This window comes from Cebus imitator, unplaced genomic scaffold (genome assembly GCF_001604975.1).
Source record: "Cebus imitator isolate Cc_AM_T3 unplaced genomic scaffold, Cebus_imitator-1.0 Scaffold392, whole genome shotgun sequence".
In the NCBI taxonomy this organism is placed as follows: domain Eukaryota; kingdom Metazoa; phylum Chordata; class Mammalia; order Primates; family Cebidae; genus Cebus; species Cebus imitator.
Window position 1 is genome coordinate 1,950,949 of NW_016107707.1, and position 22,160 is coordinate 1,973,108.

At 49.7% G+C, this 22,160-nt stretch overlaps 1 protein-coding gene across 3 annotated transcripts in view; it reads right to left on the reverse strand.

Annotated features, from left to right (window-relative positions):
* CYFIP1 (cytoplasmic FMR1 interacting protein 1) overlaps nucleotides 1–22,160 on the reverse strand; it is a 106,870-nt gene that overhangs the window by 55,104 nt on the left and 29,606 nt on the right. The window contains exons 2-12 of one of the 3 annotated variants that reach the window (XM_017508505.2): nucleotides 18,960–19,077; nucleotides 18,274–18,396; nucleotides 18,112–18,201; nucleotides 16,130–16,207; nucleotides 15,844–15,945; nucleotides 14,537–14,718; nucleotides 10,839–10,935; nucleotides 10,620–10,748; nucleotides 8,350–8,454; nucleotides 5,145–5,236; nucleotides 3,273–3,390 (exon numbers count right to left, since the gene is read on the reverse strand). In XM_017508505.2, the coding sequence (XP_017363994.1) occupies nucleotides 3,273–3,390; nucleotides 5,145–5,236; nucleotides 8,350–8,454; nucleotides 10,620–10,748; nucleotides 10,839–10,935; nucleotides 14,537–14,718; nucleotides 15,844–15,945; nucleotides 16,130–16,207; nucleotides 18,112–18,201; nucleotides 18,274–18,390 (1,110 nt within the window). In that variant the 5' untranslated portion in view covers nucleotides 18,391–18,396; nucleotides 18,960–19,077. Of the gene's footprint in view, nucleotides 1–3,272; nucleotides 3,391–5,144; nucleotides 5,237–8,349; nucleotides 8,455–10,619; nucleotides 10,749–10,838; nucleotides 10,936–14,536; nucleotides 14,719–15,843; nucleotides 15,946–16,129; nucleotides 16,208–18,111; nucleotides 18,202–18,273; nucleotides 18,419–18,959; nucleotides 19,078–22,160 lie in introns of all 3 variants that reach the window. The other 2 variants (XM_037731343.1, XM_017508504.2) reach the window with 2 other exon arrangements.

Genomic DNA, 22,160 nt, shown 5'->3' on the forward strand with positions numbered 1-22,160 from the left:
CTGCACAAGGCAGGTACAGTCCCATGAGAAAGCCATGCCCTCCCCCCACCCGGTCCTGTGACCACCTGCACAAGGCGGGCACAGTCCCGTGAGAAAGCCATGCCTCCCCCCACCCGGTCCTGTGACCACCTGCACAAGGCGGGTACAGTCCCGTGAGAAAGCCATGCCCTCCTTCCGCCTGCTCCGCCCACCCTGGGGATCCACCCGGAAAATCCACCCAAAGTCACATGCGTGAAAACATGAAACGTCGTGGGCACTGGGGCCTCCCCCAAGGAAAACGGTGGCCGCAGGTGTGCTGTAGAGCGCAGAGCAAGGGACAGGCCGCTGCCACCGCCACCACCTGGGGGCACCGCGGGCCAGGCTCGGGGCTGTTACGAACGTGGGCTTGGCACACTTCCACTAGGCTGGGGAAGGCAACACCCAAGTCACATGGGTCTGTGTCTATCAGATAACGACCTCCTAATGTTACAAATGTGATGTACGGGGAGGAAGGGGCAGCATGGAGAAGGCAGGCTTCTTGGAATAGACCTCCTTTTATAGATGGGATGTCAGGACCATGCAAATGTTTTATGTAATTAGGACACAGATTTAAATGAGATGGGAAATGCAATCCCTAGAAGTCAAAAGCAAAATGAAACAACGGCTGGATGGGAACCTGTAAGGAGTTCACAGCACAGCCACTGAGACCCCCCGAGCGGCTCTAAAAATCATGGTGTGACTTAAAATGCTCTGAGCAAGAAGCTCAAGGGCAAAATCACCTGCAAAACAAATCCTAAAGCTATTTCTTTTATTTTTTTGCAGTTTTCTTTTAAAATTGTACTTTAGGTTCTGGGGCACATGTGCAGATCATGCAGGATTGTCGCCTAGCACACACATGACAAGACGGTTTGCTGCCATCATCCCCCCATCACCTCTATCTGGTATTTCTCGCTCTGCTACCCAGGCTGGAGTGCAGTGGCGCAATCTCAGCTCACTGCAACCTCTACCTCCTGGGTTCAAGTGATTCTCCTGCCTCAGCCTCCCATGTAGCTGGGACTACAGGCATGCGCCACCACGTCCAGCTAATTTTTTTATTTTTAGTAAAGACAGGGTTTCACCACATTGGCCAGGTTGGTCTTGATCTCGACCCCATGATCTGGCCACCTTGGCCTCCCAAAGTGCTGGGATTACAGGCATGAGCCACAACGCCCGGCCTATAAATCCTAAAGCAATTTCTAGTCGCTGTAATTAGTAGTGCTGGCATTGCTTTTTGAAGACTAGATTATGACATAAATCAAATTATGCTGGCATCCCTCACCAGGATGTTCAGCTTTCAGAAAAAAGAAAATCAACAAACCTAAAGTGGAATCACTTCAAAATAGTATTCAGAAAAAAACTGATTTGTTACCTTAGACAATGCCAGAGAACCAATTACAGTCAGATGCCAAAACTAAGGGGCTTGACCATGTTGGCCAGGCTGGTCTCGAACTCCCAACCTAAGGTGATCCACCCACCGTGGCCTCCCAGAGTGCTGTGATCATAGGCGTGAGCCACCACACCCGGCCCAAAAAGCTCTTTATAAAATGAAAAGTATATAAAGTAAAAAAGTTACAGTAAGCTAAGGCTAATTTGCTATTAAAGAAAGAAAAAAGACTTTTTTTTTTTTTTGAGACAGAATTTCGCTTTGTCACCCAGGCTGAAGTACAGTGGCGCAATCTCGGCTCACTGCAACCTCCGCCTCCTGGGTGCAAGAGATTCTCTTGCCTCAGCCTCCTGAGGAGCTGCATTTACAGGCGCACGCCACCACACCCAGCTACCTTTTTCCTACGTTTAGTAGAGATGGGGTTTCACCATGTTGGTCAGGCTGGTCTCGAACTCCTGACCTCGTGACCCACCTGCCTCTGCCTCCCAAAGTGCTGGGATTACAGGCGTGAACCACCGCTTGGCTAGAAAATGACTTTTAAAAAATTTAGCATAGCCTAAGCATACAGTGTTCCTAAGGTCTACACGATTGCCCAGTAATGTCCAAGGACTTCTCATTCACACTCACCACTCACTCACTCACCACTCACCCTCCCACCCAGACAGCCTCCGTGTCTCACGTGCCCAAACACTTACCAGGGGTGTCTGTTAGAAGCAGCAGATAACCCAAGATTTCTAGACTACTGGGTTGTCAGTCATTTTGGTTACATCATGACTGGGAACCACAGTAGGTGGGGGACAGGGGTGCTCATCGTCATGCAGTAGAACAGTAGGTGGGGCCAACATCCACAGAGTTGTCCCTGCTAAGGTCAATAGTCCTCCTGAGACCCTTTAAAGAGCAACCAGTCCAGCAAAGCAGCCTGGGCATATGCCCTAAAACCTGCGGTCCCTGCCAGCAACTTGCGGCAAGGACACGCCAGCAGCTGTGGCTCCCAGCCAACCTGGGTGGGTGGAGAGAATGGGAGTAGCCAAAACGCAGACATGGCGAACCCAGCTGCAAAGCTGGAAGGAGCTAGAGAGATGGCACCTGTCCTCTGCACCCAACTCCAGGCCCGCGTCCTGGACACACAGACCCAACGCCCCCGGGCGGTCTCCTGACAGCAGCCCAGAGGCTCCTGCTCACCCCTGGCCTCAGGATTTCCTTCCTTTCTAGACTTAAAGGGGTCCCGGGTCAGAAACACCCTTTCATTCCAGTGTCTTCCCTTCTCTACCCATCTTTCCAGTTGCTTGGAATCATGGTACTAGACTAGGAAATACTACTTAATTATCTTGTCTCTGTCCTTTCTCTTGGGATCCCTATTATGTTTTCCTGAAAAAAATTTAAAAAGATGCTTTTTGTAGAGCTGAACAGAGACCACACGGATTTCACTGCCTTGTCAATTACAAAGGGTGCTTTCGAAGTGCAGTCACGCACCACCCTTGGGCAATGACAGTGTGCGGACGGTGGTCCCGAAGAGCATGATACCGTCTTCTCACTGTACCTTTTCTATGTTTAGACATGTTTAGATACACAGAGACATACCATTGTGTTCCAACTACCCAGAGTCTTCCGCACAGCAACGTGCTCCATAGGTGTGTGGCCTAGGTGTGCCGTGGGCTGTGCCATCCAGGTTAACAAGAGGACCCGATGACGTTCCCACAGAGAGGAAAACGCCTAACGACACGTGTATCAGCACCTGTCCTTGTCATTGTGTGACATGTCACTGTATCTGGTAGTAAACTGTTTTCAGAGCAGTGAAACCTAAGATTTGGGTGCTAAGACACACAGGCGACCCCCGGGGGCCCGTGTGGCTCCGCGCCGTGGGGCGCACCTCGCTGTTGCTGTAGCGCGCCAGCTCCGAGATGAAGCGCATGTGGTCCTCACGGATCTGGATCATCTGCTCACAGATGTTGTACTGCGGACTGCTGCCGGAGGATGTGCACGTCCACCTGTGCACAGAGAAAGCACCTGTGTTACCTGCAGAAGTGCTGGCAGCCACCGCACGGGGACAGTTAAGGATGCCTGGCGTGGTGCCTGAGACACACAAACGGCTTTTACTTTTTTTTTTTTGAGATGGAGTCTTGCTCAGTGGCCCAGGCTGGAGTGCAGTGGCGCAATCTCAGCTTGCTGCAGCCTCCGCCTCCCGGGTTCAAGCGATTCTCGTGCCTCAGCCTCCCACGTAGTTGGGACTACAGGCATGCACCACCACACCTGGCTTATTTTTGCATTTTTAGTAAGGGTTTCACCATGTTGGCCAGGCTGGTCTTTAACTCTTGACCTCACGTGATCCGCCTGCCTCGGCCTCCCAAAGTGCTGGGATTACAAGCTTGAGCCACCGCGCCTGGCCAGCTTTTACATTTTTAAAGCGTTGTTAAAAACCACAGAAGAATACACAATGGAGACCACCTGTGGCCTGTCAAGCCTCAAATATTTGCTGTCTGTCCTTTACTGAAAAGGGTTCTCAACCCGAGACTGAGATGCAACTTTGTCAAAATCGCGGCTGAATGGCGACCACAGGTTGGCTATGGGCACAGTGCTCAGTAAAAGTGCAGGAAAGCCTCCCCTGAGGATCAGATGGCTCTGTAGAGTCTGCAGTGCGAGGACCACGGTCTGCCAGCACCTGGAACTGTGCTGTGGATCCCTATAGTGGGGCTGGCGGTTCTCCACACAGAGCTGATGGTATGCAGTTTACAGTTAGGGCCACACTGCCTGCACATGTCACATCTGACATACTGTCAGTTTCTTCTTGTTTTTTCTGAGGCAGGGTCTTGATCTGTTGCCCAGGCTGGACTGCAGTGGAGTCATCTTGGTTCACTGCAACCTCCACCTCCCAGGCTCAAGTGATCCTCCCGCTTCAGCCTCCCGAGTAGCTAGGACTACAGGTGTGTGCCACCACACCCAGCTAATTTTTGTATTTTTTTGGTAAAGATGAGGTCTCACCGTGTTGCCCAGGCTGGTCTCAAACTCCTGAGTTCAAGAGATCCATCCACCTCGGCCTCCCAAAGTGCTGGGATTACAGGTGTGAGCCACACACCCTGCCCTCTTTTTTTTTTTTTAAGACAACCTTTATAAAGACTATCACCCACCACTGTCCAATAGGGATCCCTAGGATGATGAAAATGTTCTATAACTGTGCTGTCCAACACGGTAGCTACCAACTACTGAACATTTCTTTCTTTCTTTCTTTTTTGAGTTTCACTCTTGTTGCCCAGGCTGGAGTGCAACGGCATGATCTCAGCTCACTGCAACCTCTATCTCCTGGGTTCAAGTGATTCTCTAGCCTCAGCCTCCCAAGTAGCTGGGATTACAGGCAAGCACAACCATGCCCGGCTAATTTTTGTATTTTTAGTAGAGACAGAGTTTCTCCATGTTGGTCAGGCTGGACTCGAACTCCTGACCTCAGGTGATCTGCCTGCCTCAGCCTCCCAAAGTGTTAGGATTACAGGGGTGAGCCACCGCACCCAGCTTACTACTGAACATTTCAAAATGTGGCTGTTCTAAGGATATGAAATTTTCAATTGTATTTTTCAATAAACTTAAATGTAAACAGCCACATATGGGAAAGAGGCTACAATACTGGACATTCAGCCCCAGCCTGGGATTGTTAACAGTGTTATCTCTACATAAATAAGCAGGATGTCCTCAAACTGCATGTTGAGGACACTGAAGAAAGCTCACACGGGTGGCTCTTCTCTCCTCCTACCGAGATTTATTTTCCTCGTAGTGGGCGCTGGTCTTGATGTATCTTGCCAGTTCTATTTGCATGTCCCCAAATAGTGGAACCACCTGGAGTTGCTGTATTCAAAGAACAAAAAAATAGGGTCATTATGTATGTTTAGTCACCAAATACACAAGCACAGGGAAACTGTGCAATGCTATTAAGTACTCTGGTTTGAATGCTGCCTCTGCAAATAATTCATTACAAAAGAACCATAAGTAACTTCTACATTCGGTTTGAGAGGAACAAAATACAATTTTAAAACCAACATCTACAAAACCTATTCAAATGTTAAAATTAGCCTACCCTGTTGCTAGATTCACAGTCACGAAGAAATCAGCGGTATTTCTATATACGAGCAACAATTAGAATACCAAAAATTAAAGAGAAATACTTCGCAATAGCACCAAAAATAAATAAATAATGCATGAGTAAATCTAACAAAAAAAATGTGCAAGACCTCTAAACAGAAACACTACCCCGTAAATTCTACCTCTAAACAGAAACACTACCCCGTAAATTCTACCTCTAAACAAAAATACTACCCCATAAATTCTACCTCTAAACAAAAATACTACCCCATAAATTCTAGAGAAGGTTCTCAATAAATGGAGAAATAGATCATGTCTGTGCCTAGGAAGGGTTCCTATTTTTTAAATGTCCATTCCCTCAGCACGGATCTATGGTCAATCCCAAGCAATATTCCAGGAGGAAAAGAATGGTCTCGGGGGGAATTGTGTGTAAATCAGGAAACCAATTCTAAAATGCATTTCCAAAGATGAAGTGATGATACCTGAGACTATCTTGAAGTGTTGAGAAACGTTAAGTTTATGAATACTGATGAATGCTGAGTGTATGACAGAATGTATTGTTTGCTAGGAAGAACGGTGGGAAGGAAAACCTAGCCAACCCCTGCCCCAGAGTAGAAAACTACTTGGGGCATTCCTGAGCGGCAGGACAACGTATAAATATCGTACACCAGTTAAAACAATTACATAAGACACCTGCCCCTGCCCCTGTGGCTCCCTTGCGGAGAATATTTTTGTTTCTCTGTGATCAGTGGTAAGCAGGCACTAGCTGCCTACTTGGTATATTTTGTGTCATGATAAAATACCAATTATTGTTAATAATCATCACCTGTTCAGAGAATAAATGCGTGGATCAGTGTCTACTCAGGGCCTTCAGCCTGGAATGCTGTCAGCCCCTGAGGCTCTCTGCTCAGAAGGCTGTTGTCCCCGACAGCACTATCCACTTTGCTGCTCTATCTGGGTGTCTGCCTCTCAATTCCTTCAGCGCCGGGTGGGGATCTCTACGGCCAAGCTGGCTCACAGTATTAAAGGACAAAACTGGAAGACACATCCTTTCAGATGAGGAGACCTGTTAGAGAGCTATAACCATGAAGGCAGTGTGGCCTGGAACAGCGGGGGAGCCTTGTGGACAGGACAGAGAACCTGGACAGAGCCGCAGGCGGATTCATGACCTGAGAAGCACTGCAGAACAAGGGGCTCTGCAATAAATGGGCAGGCCCAGCTGGGGAGCCACCCTGGGAAGGATCCAAGGACATGAAACCCCCATCTCCTACCATGCACAGAAGCCAGTTCCAGGGGGGTCAGATCTAGATGAAAAAGGAAACAGAATGCTTCTGGAAGCTAACACAGCAGAAAAGTCTCATGAGCTGGATGTCAACAAAGCTTTATTTAGGCAGACATTAATGAAAAGATTCATCTATGGGACTATACTAAAATTACGAACTTCTGTTCAGCAAGCAACACCATCGAGAAGGCAAAAAAGCCATTGGAGGTGGGAGGAGGAAGGGAATATATTGGTCAAAGCATGCAGGTTTCAATTTCGCAGCTCAGGTAAGTTCTGGAGACCTCATCTGTGGGACAGTAGTTATGGTTAATAACGCACTGAAAGCCTGAAATGTGCTGAAAGAGCAGAGCTTAACTGTTCTCATCACACACAAAAATGGCGTGTGAGGTGATGGACATGTCGATCAGCTTGAATTCATCATTTCACGACAGGTATGCGGATCAAAACATCACACTGTACACCATAAACATATATAATTTTTATTTGTCAACTATATCTTAACAAAGCTAGGAAAAGAGTGAAAGGGTGATCCTCTTGGGGAGAATACGCGTATGTTAAAACTTAAGGCCCGGTGCAGTGGCTGAGGCCTCTAACCTCAGCACTTCGGGTGGTCAGGGCTAGGCAACATGGGGAGGCCTTGTCACCACTGAGTTTAGAAACTAGCCAGGCATGCTGGCAAGCGCCTGTACTCACAGGTACTTGAGAGCCTGAGGTGGGAGGAATCACCGTGGCCTGCTACACTCCAGCCTAGATGACAGAGCAAGTGCCTGACTCAAAAAAAAAAAAAAAAAAAAAGAATTGAAAAAAAAAAAAAAAAAAAAAAAAAATCCAAACAAACCAAAAAAAATCTCACTTGTACCCAACAAAAGACATGTATCCAGAGTATATAAAGAACTGCAAATCAACAGGGAAAAATGAGAAGTCTTGAAGTGGCACACCACAGAGGGAACACACTAGTAACATGGGAGGCCATGAGGGAAACATCAACAAACCTACAATGAAACACTGGCCAATACAATTGCAATGACATATTCATCCTCAGGATGCCCAGGCCGCAAGATAAAATAGTGCTCAGTGCTGGCAAGGATGTGGCACCAGGGAGTTCTCTCTCACTGCTGATGGGAACACAGATCAGGACACCTGTGCTGGAAAGTCGTCAGGCCGTAGGTAACTACTAACCCTGAAAACAGACACGCCCTGTGACCCCCGGTCCCCTCCTGGGTGTGCACCCCACAGTGGGCACTCAACACTGGAACAGAGAAGTTACAGTGTAGTCGTAAGATGGAAAGCTACACCACGATGGAAAGTTATGAGTTAGAGCCACAGGCTCCCTCCAGGACGCACCTCACCAACTGGTGGCTGGTGACAATTCCCTTTGTATAAAGCTCCACCCAGGCAAAACCAGTGCAGCGCAGAAGGACAGAGCGACGTTGCCTCTGCAGACAGGAGAAAGCGCGTGCCCCCAACTCCATCCAGCCTCAGCATTTCCTGATGTAGATCACGGTTTCACACAGGGTTTTCACACAGGACTCACTTCCCCAAAATTCACACTGCACACGAGTCAATAAAAACATTGATCTAAAAACATGTAGCTCACCTTGAAGTACTTGTCAATTTTGGATAAGTTTATTCTTTTCTTGGCATCTAACTTATAGATGTTACTGACACTCCCATCCATCAGGTACAGACCAAATCCCATCACCTGAAAAGCCACAAAATGAAAGACGTGATAAAGCTCAGAACTGCAAATTTAATTACCCATAAGGACTTACACTGTAACAGCTGACAACTTCGAAGGCACAATGCGAAACGCATCACAAAGCTCTATCTTTAGGCTGCTTGTCTGGTGCTCAGAATGCATCACTTCATCCTCACTGAAACCGTGCTACAAAGTGGGGCTGGGTTTCTAGGCTGGCTGCTAGAAGCTAAAAAAACAAATCCTATACTAGCGTAACCCGAGCAGTAGGGCTATCCTAGAGCTGTTAGCTTGGTGCAAAAGCAACTGTGGTTTTTATGCCATTAAAAGTAATGTCCAATGTGTAGCCACATGTAACCAGTTACATTTTCGTGTATGCAAACTACAAATTCTTCTTTTCTTGAGATGGAGTCTCGCTCTGTCATCCAGGCTGGAGTGCAGTGGTGCAATCTCAGCTCACTGCAACCTCCGCCTCCCAAGTTCAAGCGATTCTCCTGCCTCTGCCTCCCAAGTAGCTGGGAATACAGGCACCCATCACCATCATGCCTGGCTAATTTTTTATTTTTATTTATTTTTTATTTTTAGTAGAGACAGGGTTTCACCATGTTGGTCAGGCTGGTGTTGAACTCCTGACCTAAAGTGATCCAGCCGCCTCAGCCTCCAAAGTGCTGGGATTACAGGCATGAACCACCATGCCCGGCCAGAAACTAAAAATTCTTAATGTGGACTAGCCAACTGCATGCTCCAGTGCTCCACAGGGGCTTGTGGCCAGGGCTCCCACACCAGCTGGTGCAAACACAAGGTTTCTGCTGTCACGAAGCACTCCATGGACAGTGCTCCTTCAGCCCTGAGCTCCTGCCAGTGCTCTCCTGCTCAGGAAGAGTCTGGGGGGCTGGACTGGTGGGACACCCAGCAAAGGGTCCCCCAAGGTCACCCTGCAGAGGTAAAAAATAGAACTGCCGCCCATCTTTCCTGTGAGGAACGCAAATGATAGCCAGGCATGACGGTGATGGGCGCCTGCAATCCCAGCTACTTTGGAGGCTGAGGCAGGAGAACCGCTTGAACCCAGGAAATCGAGGTTGCAGCGATCTGAGACCACGCCACTGCACTCCTGCACTCCAGCCTGGGCAACAGAGCGAGACTCTGTCTCAAAATAAAGAGAAACACAGATGAAAACACAGATTATATGAAAATAAAGAATATGGTGAACCAACAAAAGGCTACTTTAATTGTGATGGATGACACAGGTATCGAAATCCTAGGAATCACATCCTTGACAAGTAGAATCTTGGATAACCTCTGTCACAAAGCAGCTTAAAGACTGGGCGTGGTAGCTTACACCTGCAATCTCAGCACTTTGCAGGGGACAAGGCAAGAGGATTGCTTGAGCCCGGGGGTTCAAGACCAGCCTGGGCAGCAAACTGAGACCTCATCTCTACAAAAATTCAAAAACTTAGCTTGGCATTGCTGCCAGTGCCTATGGACCCAGTTACTCAGGAGCCTGAGGCAGAAAGATTACTTGGGCCAAGGAGGTTGATACAGTGGGCTGTGTCTTCTGCATCACTGCACTCCAGGCTGGGTGACAGAGCAAGACCCTGTTTAAAAAAAAAAAAAAAAAAAAAAAAAAAAACAACGCTGGGTGCAGTGGCTCAAGCTTGTAATCACAGAGCTTTCGGAGGCAAAAGCAGGAGGGTTCCTCGAGCCCAGGAGTTTGAGAACAGCCTGTGCAACACAGCAAGATTCTCTCTCTACAAAAAATTTAAAAATTAGCCAGGCATGGTGGCATGCACCTGTAGTCCCAGCTACTTGGGAGGCTGAGGTGGGAGGATCGCTTGAGCCCAGGAGGTTGAGGCTACAGTGAGCTGTGATCGTGCCCCTGCACTCCAGCCTGGTCAAGAGCAAGACCCTGTCTCAAAATAAAACAATAGAGCAGCTTAATGCTGAGAGAATTTTTGGACCAGATCTCCTGGATGGCACGTTCTCCCAGGGTCAGCGTGTGACACACTCGTGGGTATGTGAGAGCCTGTCGTGCAGGTGTGTGCAAGGGCAGGGCGCTGTTCACGCACACGACAGCAAGCGAATGAGACAAGGCTGGCAAAAGGACTCTAGATAAAGCAAGCACAGCCTACTGACAAGAGCAAGGCCGTCCCTCGGCAGTGCCACACACGTACTTTGAGAAGCATGTGTTTCTCACTGGGCGTCAGATACATCCTGTTCTCATAGTAATCCACACACAGATTCACGATGTCTGCCAGGAGCTCTTCGTAGCCAGGAATCACTTCGAGCTGCTGCTGCAGAGACTGAAACGCAGAGCAAGAGACTCACGCACGGGCCTGGTGCCCAGCCGGCAGCTGAGCCCGTCAACCTGAGTGTGCAAACACCAGCCTTACCTGTGTGATCTTGTTGTGATTGGCCAGGAACATGGACAGATTCTGCGATTCCTGGATGGACTGCGGATCTGCCATTTTACGTAGAAATTGAGCAGCCCTTTGAAAACAAAAAGAGTTCATCCCAAAATGCACCAGTGCGCCCCGTAAAAAAAAAAAAATGCCTGGTTTGAATGGGATCCCTTTCCTCTACAGTCATCTGCAGAAATGTGGATTGATCTCAGAGGCCAGCCATGATTTCAGCCTTTTCAGGCACCTCTGGCCCTGTACTCCAGGTCAGTCTTCTGCCAACTTAGACGTGTCTTGCACAGCCTGGGACAGCTCTCCACCCTGATGGTCACAGCTGACGGGCTTCCTGCAGGGCCCCTGTACACTGGTAGACGCCCACCTCATCTAGGGGCACAGGGCTCCTGGACTCTGAGTCTGAAAAGAGTCACCGCCACCTCCGTGACTCCTACAAGCCCTGCCATGAAGACAGCTGGCACTGATGAGGTTCTCTGCCGGAACCCTCTGGACCACACCTCCCCAGGCCACCTCAGGGACCACTGGTGTCCAAAGCCCTGAGACAGAGCCCTGGCTTTTGCCACCAATTTGTAGCTACACAAGTTGGTGTGCACAAAAGGACCCGTACAACGAGGCCCAACAATACAAAACCACAAGGCCACGCTGAGCTGTGAGGTCTGGCAGAGCAGGGCGAAGGTAGGGTGTGAGGATTCTGATCATCTAGGGCTGGACCCCCAAGAAGGTTGAGTGGAAACGGCCCACATACGGATAGGTGTATGCAACCCAGAGCCTTGCAGGTTTAGTTTTAAAAGGTCCCATGGCAAAGACTGATAACTTATCCCAACCTTCATTTCTTGCCCTTCCTCTTTAGGAATGAGCCCCACATTTCCATGCAAGAAAGACACATTCCAGGGAGCCCCACACATTCCGTGTGCCTTGCCTACCCTGCAGCTGGCTATGGCCATGTGACCACAGACTGGGCCATGAGATATAATGCAAGACACTGACAAGCACTCACTCAAAAGTTTACTCATAAAGAAGCGTGGAGCCCATCTTTCCCGCTTCTTCCTGCTGACTGGAATGCAGAAACGACAGCTAGAGCCTAAGCAACCATCTAGGACCACGAGGCAACATATGAAGCAGAACAGCAGGACAACAGGAGCCTTGGGTCCTGAGTGCTGCAGAGCCCACAATCAGCTGCAGACCACCTAAGTCAGGACTTTTCAGGAGACAGAGAAACAAACTGCAATCTTTTTAAAGCCACTGTTATTTCACTGGGCTTTAAACCGTTACATAGAGTTAAACCTAATATTAACTGATACAGTATCATTCCTTGCCTTTTAAAACATGTTTCCTGGTCCAAGCATGGTCACTCACACCAGTAACCCCAGCATTCTGGGAGGCCAAGGCAGACGGATCACTTGAGGTCAGCAGTTTAAGACCTGGACAACATGGTGAAAACCCATCTCTACTAAAAATACAAAAATTAGTTGGGCGTGGGGGTTCGCCCATGTAAATCCCAGCTACTGGGGAGGCTGAGGCAGGAGAATTGCTTGAATCCAGGAGAGGTGGAGATTGCAGTGAGCCGAGATCACACCACTGCACTCCAGCCTGGGCTAGTGAGATGCTGCCTCAAAAAAAAATTTTTCCTTTTTTTTAAATAGACATAAGAGTCTCACTCTGTCAGCCAGGCTGGAGAGCCGTGGTACAATCACAGCTCACTGTAGCCTCCACCTGCCAATCTCAAGTGATTCTCCAACCTCAGCCTCCTGAGCAGCTGGGAGCACAGGTGCATACCACCATGCCTGGCTAGTGTTTTTTGGCTTTTTTTTTTTTTTTAAAACAGATGGGGTATTTCTATGTTACCCAGGCTGGTCTCAAATTCCTGGGCTCCAATGATCCTCCTGCCTCAGCCTCTCAGGGTGCTGGGATTACAGGTGTGAGCCATTGCACCTGGCCATGTTTGCTTTATTGATTTGAGTACTTGCTGAGGCAGCGGGTGGGGAGACTAAGGAAGGGTCAAGGATACTATTTTCTATTCTCCTCGAGCCTCACCATAACCATACGAGTGTCTTGGCAATGACACTTAGAAGAGGTTATACTAGTAGGTACCAGCAGGTACCAAAAAAGTCAGGTGCACGTGTGAGTGTGTGTGGCGGGGGTCTTGGGAGTGATGGTCTGGGAAGGTGAACCAACAGGGGTCCCAGACAGAGGTCAGAAGAAGAGGCAGCTGTAAGAGCTATGGAGCTGCCCCAGGCCCACTGTTTGGTGCTCAGGGGAACATGGAGGTGGCGAAGACACTGGGGAAGGGGCTGCTGGAGGGGAATCCTCCTCGCCACCACCTTGCACAAAGCAGCCCCATCTGTAAACTGTTTTACAGACTAGACTTTAGAATAAAGGCGCTGCTGCTCAAAGGAAAACAATCCACAACTTTTAAGTACTCTTAAATATTGAAAACCACTGATGCTGGCCATCTCCCCTATTTCCCTGAAAAGCCAAAACAGTGGCTGAGAAGGCTGCTGAATATCACACAGGACTGGGTTGTCGGCTGGGACCGTGAGCCCACGCCAACCGGTGAGTCCCGGGGCCAGAATCCCACAGATGCTGTTATCAAACAGGGACCCTTCAGGCTTCCAACCCGAGAGGGGCTCACAGGTCAACCCGAGGCCTTTCTCTAGTTCTGAAGATCTAGGCTTCTGTGCAGAGCTGGTGATTTTAGGTGATAAATGGAACACTGCCTTATTTCACACGAATGAGGCTTAAAATTCTGCCTGACCTAGCTCGACTCCTACTGCTGCCTCATTTTGTCCCAAGTGGGGTATTTTTTTTTTTTTTATAAAGACATAGCAACAGTTGTATGACTTAAAATGAAACATAACTAGAGCATATTGAGATGCAAAGTAAGGTCTCTTCAAATTTAATTTTAGAGCTGAGATGCCTCACTTAGTAGAGGAAATAGAAGTCAGCATCTCACTCCAGCAAAACATGTCTTCAATAGCACAGAGCACAGGCTAAGCAGAACCAGCGCATCGGGTGGGAGCCAGCACGCCGTCTGCCACCCACCACCCCGCAATGCTCCAGGAGCACACACCGGGCCATGCCCACCTCTTCTGCTTGTCTTGTCAGCATCTCTAGAAGCTCTCTACATCCAAAAAGAAAACCGCCAGGGACAGGAGCTGCATGGAGGACCCTGAAGCGCAGTGTGACCTCAAGACACCCCGTGACTGTGCATGGGCCCTGTCCCTATGATACTGGGAAGGTGGCTCACATGCTGGGGACTCCTGCTGGTGAGTGACCAGCACCAAGGAATGAAGCCCTGATGTCCAAGGGGCTGCAGAGGCTACCTGGCACCTTGCCAAGATACTCCCTGAGCCCGATGCCTGCGTTGTGTGAGCTGGGCCTACATCTTGCGCGTGTCTGTCTTCGCAGGGGCGCAAAGGTCCTCCATGATATGTGAGGACCGCCAGGGTGCCCAGAGCCTGCTCTAGCTCTGCAAAGCCACAGGCACTTATCTGCCGGCTCCCCTCACCTTATCCCTCAGAGCAGGTGCTCACACAGCCCGGACACTGAGGAGTAGCTGCTGCCTGCTGGAAGTGATGACTTCACACACACGGACACATAATGTGCTTCGCGCAAGATAGGCCACGGAGCCGGGTGCTCGCAGGAGGCCCGTGGTGTGGCACAAGGCCCGCGCTCACCTCTTGTATGCCGAGTGGTCATTCTTCACGCTGCACTTCATGTTCTTCAGCTCGTCCAGCACCGCGAACATGTTGATGAACTTGCCCAGCGTGATCAGGTAGGCTTCCGACACAAAGTCCTTCCTCCTCTCCGCGTGGCACAGGCGCCGGACCTCCCCACAGAAGCGCTCAATGGCGTTTCTCTGTGCAGAGGAGGCAGGAGGGCAGAAAACTGCAGATCAGTGAGGAGCCGATCCCACGGCTTCCAGCACCTGCAGTCACTGCTCTTCATTAGAAAAGTGTTTACAGCGTGGGCAACCTGCCCCTTACTGAAGGCAGCTCCCGATGGCCTGCACCATCATCACCTGTTTTACACTTTACCAACTACGTCACTAAAGTAACAAAATCCTGCTGATTATTTCAGCACAATTACTGGGTAAATGCTCCCGTAAAACATCTGTAAAACTCAGATGCTCTAATTTTCAGAAGTGAAAAGGGGAGGGATGTTTTCCTCTTGGTAACTTTCAAGGTAAAACAAAAATTCATTTCCTAGTTAGTTCCATCTCATCCTTTTGCTAAAGGACACCATCATAAAAAATATAGATGTTTCCAAAATACTTCTTTAAAAAGCATGCCTAACCAAGGCCAGGGTGAGGACCACCAAAAATGGACAGTCAGGTTGAAGCTGACAGCAAATAAATACATGAAAGACCAGATGAATCAAAAGTACAAACTGGCCGGGAGAGGTGGCTCACGCCTGTAATCCCAGCACTCTGGAAGGACAAAGCAGGTGGATCACTCGAGGTCAGGAGTTCGAGATCACCCTGGCCAACATGGGGAAACCCCATCTCTACTAAAAAAATAAAAATCAGCTGGGCATGGTGGCAGGTGCCTATAATCCCAGCTACTTGGGAAGCTGAGGCAGGAGAATCACTTGAACCTGGGAGCGGAGGTTGCAATGAGCCAAGATCACGCCACTGCACTCTAGCCTGGGAAACGGTGAGACTGTCTCAAAAAAAAAAAAAAAAAAGTACAAACTGGCAGAAAGTCAGAGCATCGTACTTGAAAATGACAGAAAGCAGGCTCCATGAGGAAACACAAATTCGCTCTCAGAGAAGACAAGGGAACCACAAAAGGAGCGCTGATTGCAAAAGGGCACGTGAGACTTCAGACTGTCAAAGGCTTTGGTCCCTTCTGTCTCAGGGACTGTCACGGTTGCTTCAATCTGCAGGCACTCTGTTCAGGGCATTCACAGTGGCCGAGACGGGCAGGAAGGCATCAGCAGCCCGCCCCGGGTGTTAGACCCCCAGATTATTTTGCCATTTTACCTGGAAGTACATAAAATTCATCAGTTTTGTGACCTCAGGCTCCAGAACCTCCACGGTTTTCTCATAAATTTCCACTCTGTTAGGCTGCTCGTTACATTTCACCTGGGAATAAAGAAACAGGGATGACATACGAGGCTTCAGTCCAGCCAGAAGCAGCCCTGGGCTGCTACAGCTCGAGATCCCGCCCTGCTGTGGAGCAAGAACTGGGAGGAGGGTGGGCCAGGCGTGCGGGGCGGGGCGGGCCTGGCAGGGTGTCGCCGGAGGAGAAGAGACAGGGGGCGGGCACCTGCGGGATGGCCCGGGAGCAGCTCCTCCAGGTGTACAGCATGACAGCGTATTCTTGGCCCTCCTCCAGCATCTCGTTCTGCAGCACAACACAGGGCAAATCAAAGGCAGGCAGGGGAACGGGCATGGAAAGCAGATGCCAGTTGCTAGTATCTAGACAAAGCGCCATGAACTATCCTGAGCACCGGAGCCCGCATGCCAAGAGACAGCTGCGGAGAAGCTAGGGACGCTGAAGTATGGCGCTGGGGGCCACGGTGACCACCCAAAACACCTCACAGCTTCTGCAGACGAGAGGGGCATCTCTGAGGGGTGCCACAGGCGCCTCCACCCAGCCCTAAACAGCCTGCTGGCCACGAGCCCTGCAGCTGAGAACACAGGCGGAGGGCTCGGGGCAGACGCCACACCCGGTGTGAGCACACACAGCATCCTTGTGGCCTCTTCAGCAGCTCAGAGGACCACCCAGTCCCAGAGGACGAGAGGCAGGGCTGCCAGCCCCAGGTGTGCCGAAGGAAAAGCTAAGAGCATGCCCACAGCACTGAAAATCTAGGCAGGGTGTCCACGGGAAGAGGACTGTCATCACTGCTGTAGAATTGCTTTTGCTTCCCATTCGGTTTTTTTTTTTTTTTGGGATGCAGTTTCGTTCTTGACATCCAGGCTGCAGTGCGGTGATGAGATCTCGGCTCATGGCAACATCTGCCTCCCGGGTTCAAGTGATTCTCCTGCCTCAGCCTCCCGAGTAGCTGGGACTACAGGTGCCTAGCACCATGTTGGGCTAATTTTGTATTTTTGGTAGAGACGGGGTTTCACCATGTTGATCAGGCTGGTCTCGAACTCCTGACCTCAGGTGATCTGCCCACTTGAGCCTCCTACAGTGCTGGGATTACAGGTGTGAGCCACCGCGCCCGGCCAACAGCATTTTTTTTTTACATAATAAAAAGAGATAAAAGGGAAAACTAAGTAAATGTGCAGAAATAGTTGAATTGTGCACATTTACAAAATGGTTTATGTAGCCATTAAGGATTGCTTTCTCCGGCACATTTTCATGACATGAAAATATTCTTGTCCAGACGCAGTGGCTCGGGCCTGTAATCCCAGTACTTTGGGAGGCTGGGTAGGCAAACTGCTTGAGTCCAGGAGTTCGAGACCCTGAACTACACAAAATATTAAAAAGCAGCTGGGCGTGGTGGCATGTGCCTGTGGTCCCAGCTACTCAGGAGGCTGAGGCTGTAGTGAGCCCTGATCACACCACTGCACTCCAGCCTGCACAGCCTGAGTGAGACACTGTCTCAAAAAAAAAGAAAAAATGTTCATGAGATCATTAAAATGCATAACTAGCTGGGTGCGGTGGCTCATGCCTGGAAACCCAGCACTTTGGGAGGCTGAGGTGGGCAGATCACCTGAGGTCTGGAGTTTGAGACCAGCCTGGCCAACGTGGCAAAACCATACCTCTACTAAAAATACACAAAAATTAGCCGGGCATGTTGGTGGGCGCCAGTGTCCCAGCTACTCGGGAGGCTGAGGCACAAGAATGGCTTGAACCCGGGAGGTGGAGGTTGCAGTGAGCCGAGATCGCACCACTGCACTCCAGCCTGGGTGGCAGAGCAAGACTGTCTAAAAAAAGAAACAAGAAAAAAGGAAAAAAAGCAGAACTATAATAATGCGATTCATTTATAAATCTAAATCCCACATGGCGCACACCTGGTGTGTGTGTGTGCAGATCTGGACAGGGAACGAAAATTAACGGGACGCCCACGAAACACTGACAAAGGTTTTCTCTGGGCCAGAGACACTGAATTTTCAGAAGGTGAGCATTGTTTTTATACTAAGAAAAACAAAGACCGTCTTAAAAATACAAGGCATTTCATTCCCTTTCTTCCCTTTTTCCTCACTGCATAGCCTACGGGATAATACCAAAAAGTATACATCTCCCCTCACCAAGCCCTTTGCTTTGTTCCCAGAGAGAAACAGACACAGCAGTGTTACCATGCTGGAGTGGACGGTGGCTTGTTCAATGTATCTCGCGATGCCAGTGACAAACGCATTTCTGTCTTCAAAGTTAGTGTTGAAATTTGGCTGAAAGGAAGAGGAAAACCGTCACGTGGGGTCGGAGTGCCGGCTGTGCACCCGCAGCAGCTGGGCACCCACCTGGTAGAGCAGCGAGGACGGTGGCGGCTCGATGCAGGGCTGCTGGTCGGGCAGGGGCAGCTCCTCCAGGAGGTCCACGTTGGACAGCGCGTCCTCCAGCGTCACCTGGGCCGCCATCCTGGGCTGGAACGACACACAAGGACCCCCGTTCTGTGACGAGGAAGGGGCACCTGACAAGCTACGAGGTGGGGTGCCCAGGCCTCCAACCCCTTCCCGCTCTTCTGAGGGCACTGGAGATGGCTGACGTGGCATGACCAGTCCTTGGAGTCACGCATCCCTCAGGGCACACAGACCAGTGGGCTGGGAGGCCCTGTGCAGGTTTCCTTCCACACTCACTGAGAACAGGCTCTCCAGGCATCTAGGAGGGTCACAGTGTCCGCCACCCCTCCCACCGTGGGGGCTGCCCCACCCCAAGTTGCTGGTGCTGAGGATTCTGGAGGCTCTGACTACCCCTCACAGTGCCGGAGGGCTAGCACCTCTCCTATGGCACATCTGCCCAGCAGAGCCTCCCTGAATGCGGCCACCTCCCAGGTGGTGCTCTAAACACTCTAGGGACTGACAGAAAAGACAGGTGCACAGACAGGCTGAGATCACCAAGAGTGGGGGGTGGCTGCAGCGGACAGAAAGTGCCACGCTGCAGCTGGAGCAGAGGTGAAGAAATGAAGGCAGACATTGTCTAAACACACCTTCAGTGCCAGCTCCAGGGGGAGGGGGCAATCTGCCTTCTGCTGAATCTGCTCCAATCTCAAGGGTACTCAGGGGCAGCCCTGCCCTGGAATGGGACCAGAGGCAGGTGGCGGCATTCTAAGAAGGGAAGAGCGGCAGGTGGCCTGGAGGAGACACTAAACAGAAGGAGCCCCAAGTCTCTCCTCCTCCAGCGCGGGCACAGGCATGGAGGTGCACAGCAGGGACCGGTAGCCAGTCCCGGTGCACTGGCTGAGGGTGGGGAAGGGAAGCCCCAGTGTAGAGAGGAAGAAGCTCAGAAGAGACAGCTGACAAAATTGCTCATGAGCTTCGAGCCCATCCTCAAGCTGCATGGGTGTGGATCTGATCCTCTCCACACCCACACCATGAGACCACAGCCAGATGGCCACCAGCGGCACACAGGGGACAGGTCCAAGAGGCAGAGCAGGGGCTGTGAAGCCAGAACTGACACGGAGCTGCCGCCCACTGAAGGCAAGTCTCCTCCAAAATAAAAATATCAGCATCCTCCTAGCATTTTAACAAGACCCAGATCTTGTATATTGTAATATCCAGCCATCCACTTACAGTCCAGACTAGTCAGCACACAAAGAACGAGCAATGTCTGAGCTCCTGCAGGAAAAGACAGTCAACAGACTCCAACTCCAGAATAACACAGGTGTTGCAATGACCCATCTGACTTTAACGCAACTACTGTGTTAAGAACTGCTCTAATGATCATTCGCACTTCAAACTGAATTAAAAAATGGAAATCAGCAAACAGCAAGCAAAAGCAAGATATAAAAAAGAACCAAATGGAAATTTCAAAACTAAAAGACACACTACTGAAATGTTAAAAAAAAAAAAAAAACAAGTTTTAGGTGTCTGACAAAATAGCTATTTGTGTTTTATGATATGAAGATCTCGTTATCTGTGATCTCTCTTTTAAAAAAAAAAACTCGGGAAAGATTCAGTGAACTTGAAGATAGAGCAATCTAAGTTATCTAACCTGAATACCAGAAAGAAGGCTGAAAAAATGTGGGGGCTGCTGGGACAAGAGAGAGTCTGATTTGTGTCATGAGAGTAAACGGAACAGGAGAAAGCAAGCCGTGATGACACAGCTGAAAAAAGTGACAGAAAACTCCCTACATTTGGAAAAACACTTTGTCGACAGATTCAAGAAGCTCTTGTTTGGATCCCAAACGAGACAAATTCAAAGAAATCCACACCCAAGGCCGGGTGCAGTGGCTCATGCCTCTAATCCCAGCACTTTGGGAGGCTGAGGTGGGAGGATCACCTGAAGTCAGGAGTTTGAGACGAGCCTGACCAACATGGAGAAACCCCATCTCTACTAAAAATACAAAATTAGCCGGGCGTGGTGGTGCACGCCTGTAATCCCAGCTACTCGGGAGGCTGAGGCAGGAGAATCGCTTGAATCTGGGAGGAGGAGGTTGTGGTGAGCTGAGATTGTGTCTTTGCACTCCAGCCTGGGCGACAAGAGCAAAACTCCAGCTCAAAAAAAAAAAAAAAAAATCCACACCCAGACACGTCACAGTCAAACTGCTGAAAACTAAAGATAAAGGAAAACAAATGTTGAAAACAGCAGGAGAAAAGTGACACCCGACAGAACAGAGCCGTGGTGAGAGGCCTGTGGATTCTCCTGGGACCAGGCAGGCCAGAGGGTGGACACAGTGTGCCTACACCTGAAGGGGGGAGGTGCCAACTTGGGATCCTACCTCACGGCGGAACGTGCCCTCCGGGAAGGAAGGTGAAGCCAGGATGTGGGCAGAGGAGGCAAATAAAGAGCACGCCAGCCGGCCCGCGGTTCAGGCTGACAGGAAGCGAGGTGGAAGGAGGCGTGGGCCGTGACCCATGAAGCAGAGGCAGTAGCCAGGGTAAGCAGCAGCGTGCCGGACAGACAACGACCCCACAGCTCTTCAAAAGTGCTTGGTGGTCAAAAGCAAAAATTAAAGTACTATCTGATGAGCCTTCCCGTGTACACACATGTAAATGACATAAATACATAACATAAATTATAAAATACTTCTAGATATATAATTGTATAAATCATATTACGGACAACCAGCTCGGCCGTAGACACCCCCACCCAGGTGGCACTGAAGGTACTGAGAAGCACACACCCAGAGAGAACAGCAAAGTGGGTCTATCCAGGGGGCCAACAGCCTTCCGAGCTGAGAGCCGCAGGGGCTGACAGCACTGCAGGCTGAGGGCCCGAGCAGACTCTGGCCCACGCAGTTATTCTCTCTGAACAGGTGATCGTTATTAACAAACAGATGTTTGGTATTTTCTCATAACAAAAATACACCAAGCAGGCAGGTGGTGCCCCCTTATCACTGATCACAGACAAACTAAAAAGTATTCTTCACGAGGTAGCCACAGGGGCAGGGTCAGATGTCCCGCACTTAAGGAATTGTTGTAACTGGCGTGTGATATTTCTACATTGTCCTGCCCCTTTAGAATGTCCCAAGTAGTTTTCTACTTGGGGGAGGGGGGCAGCAAGGTTTTCCTTGCCGTCATTCTTCCTGGCAAACAATATATTCTGTCATACACTCAGCATTTCTCAACATGTTATAAACAAGACAACTGTAAGGTAAAAGAGGGGGGTAAACCCGTATGGGGTAAGAGTTATGTGTACCACTAGAAGCAGTGAAAAGCAGACTTCTCCCATGCTAAGAAGAATGTGAAACGCTAATAAGCATGGCCCTGGAAATCCTTAGAGCAGCCTCTGAGGAGAGCTGTACAGCCAGGCGTGCTGGTGCACGCTGCAGTCCCAGCTACTTGGGCGGCTGAGAGAGCAGCACTTGAGCCTGGGAGTTCAAGGCCTGCCTGGGCAACACAGTGAAACCCTGTCTCTTTTAAAAAAAAATTAAAGGTTCTTTTTAAAAAAGCTATCGAAAGCAAAACAGACAACATATAGATAATTCAGAATAAATTAAAACAGAATACTATGTTTAAAAAAACCTCAAAGGAAATACAGCAATGATAAAAATAGCGATATAATGGAAGTCAGAGAATAAAATGGTAGGCCTGAATAGAAATATATTGATAATTAAACTATGATAATCTAGCCGGGCGCGGTGGCTCAAGCCTGTAATCCCAGCACTTTGGGAGGCCAAGGTGGGTGGATCACGAGGTCAAGAGATCGAGACCATCCTGGTCAACATGGTGAAACCCCGTCTCTACTA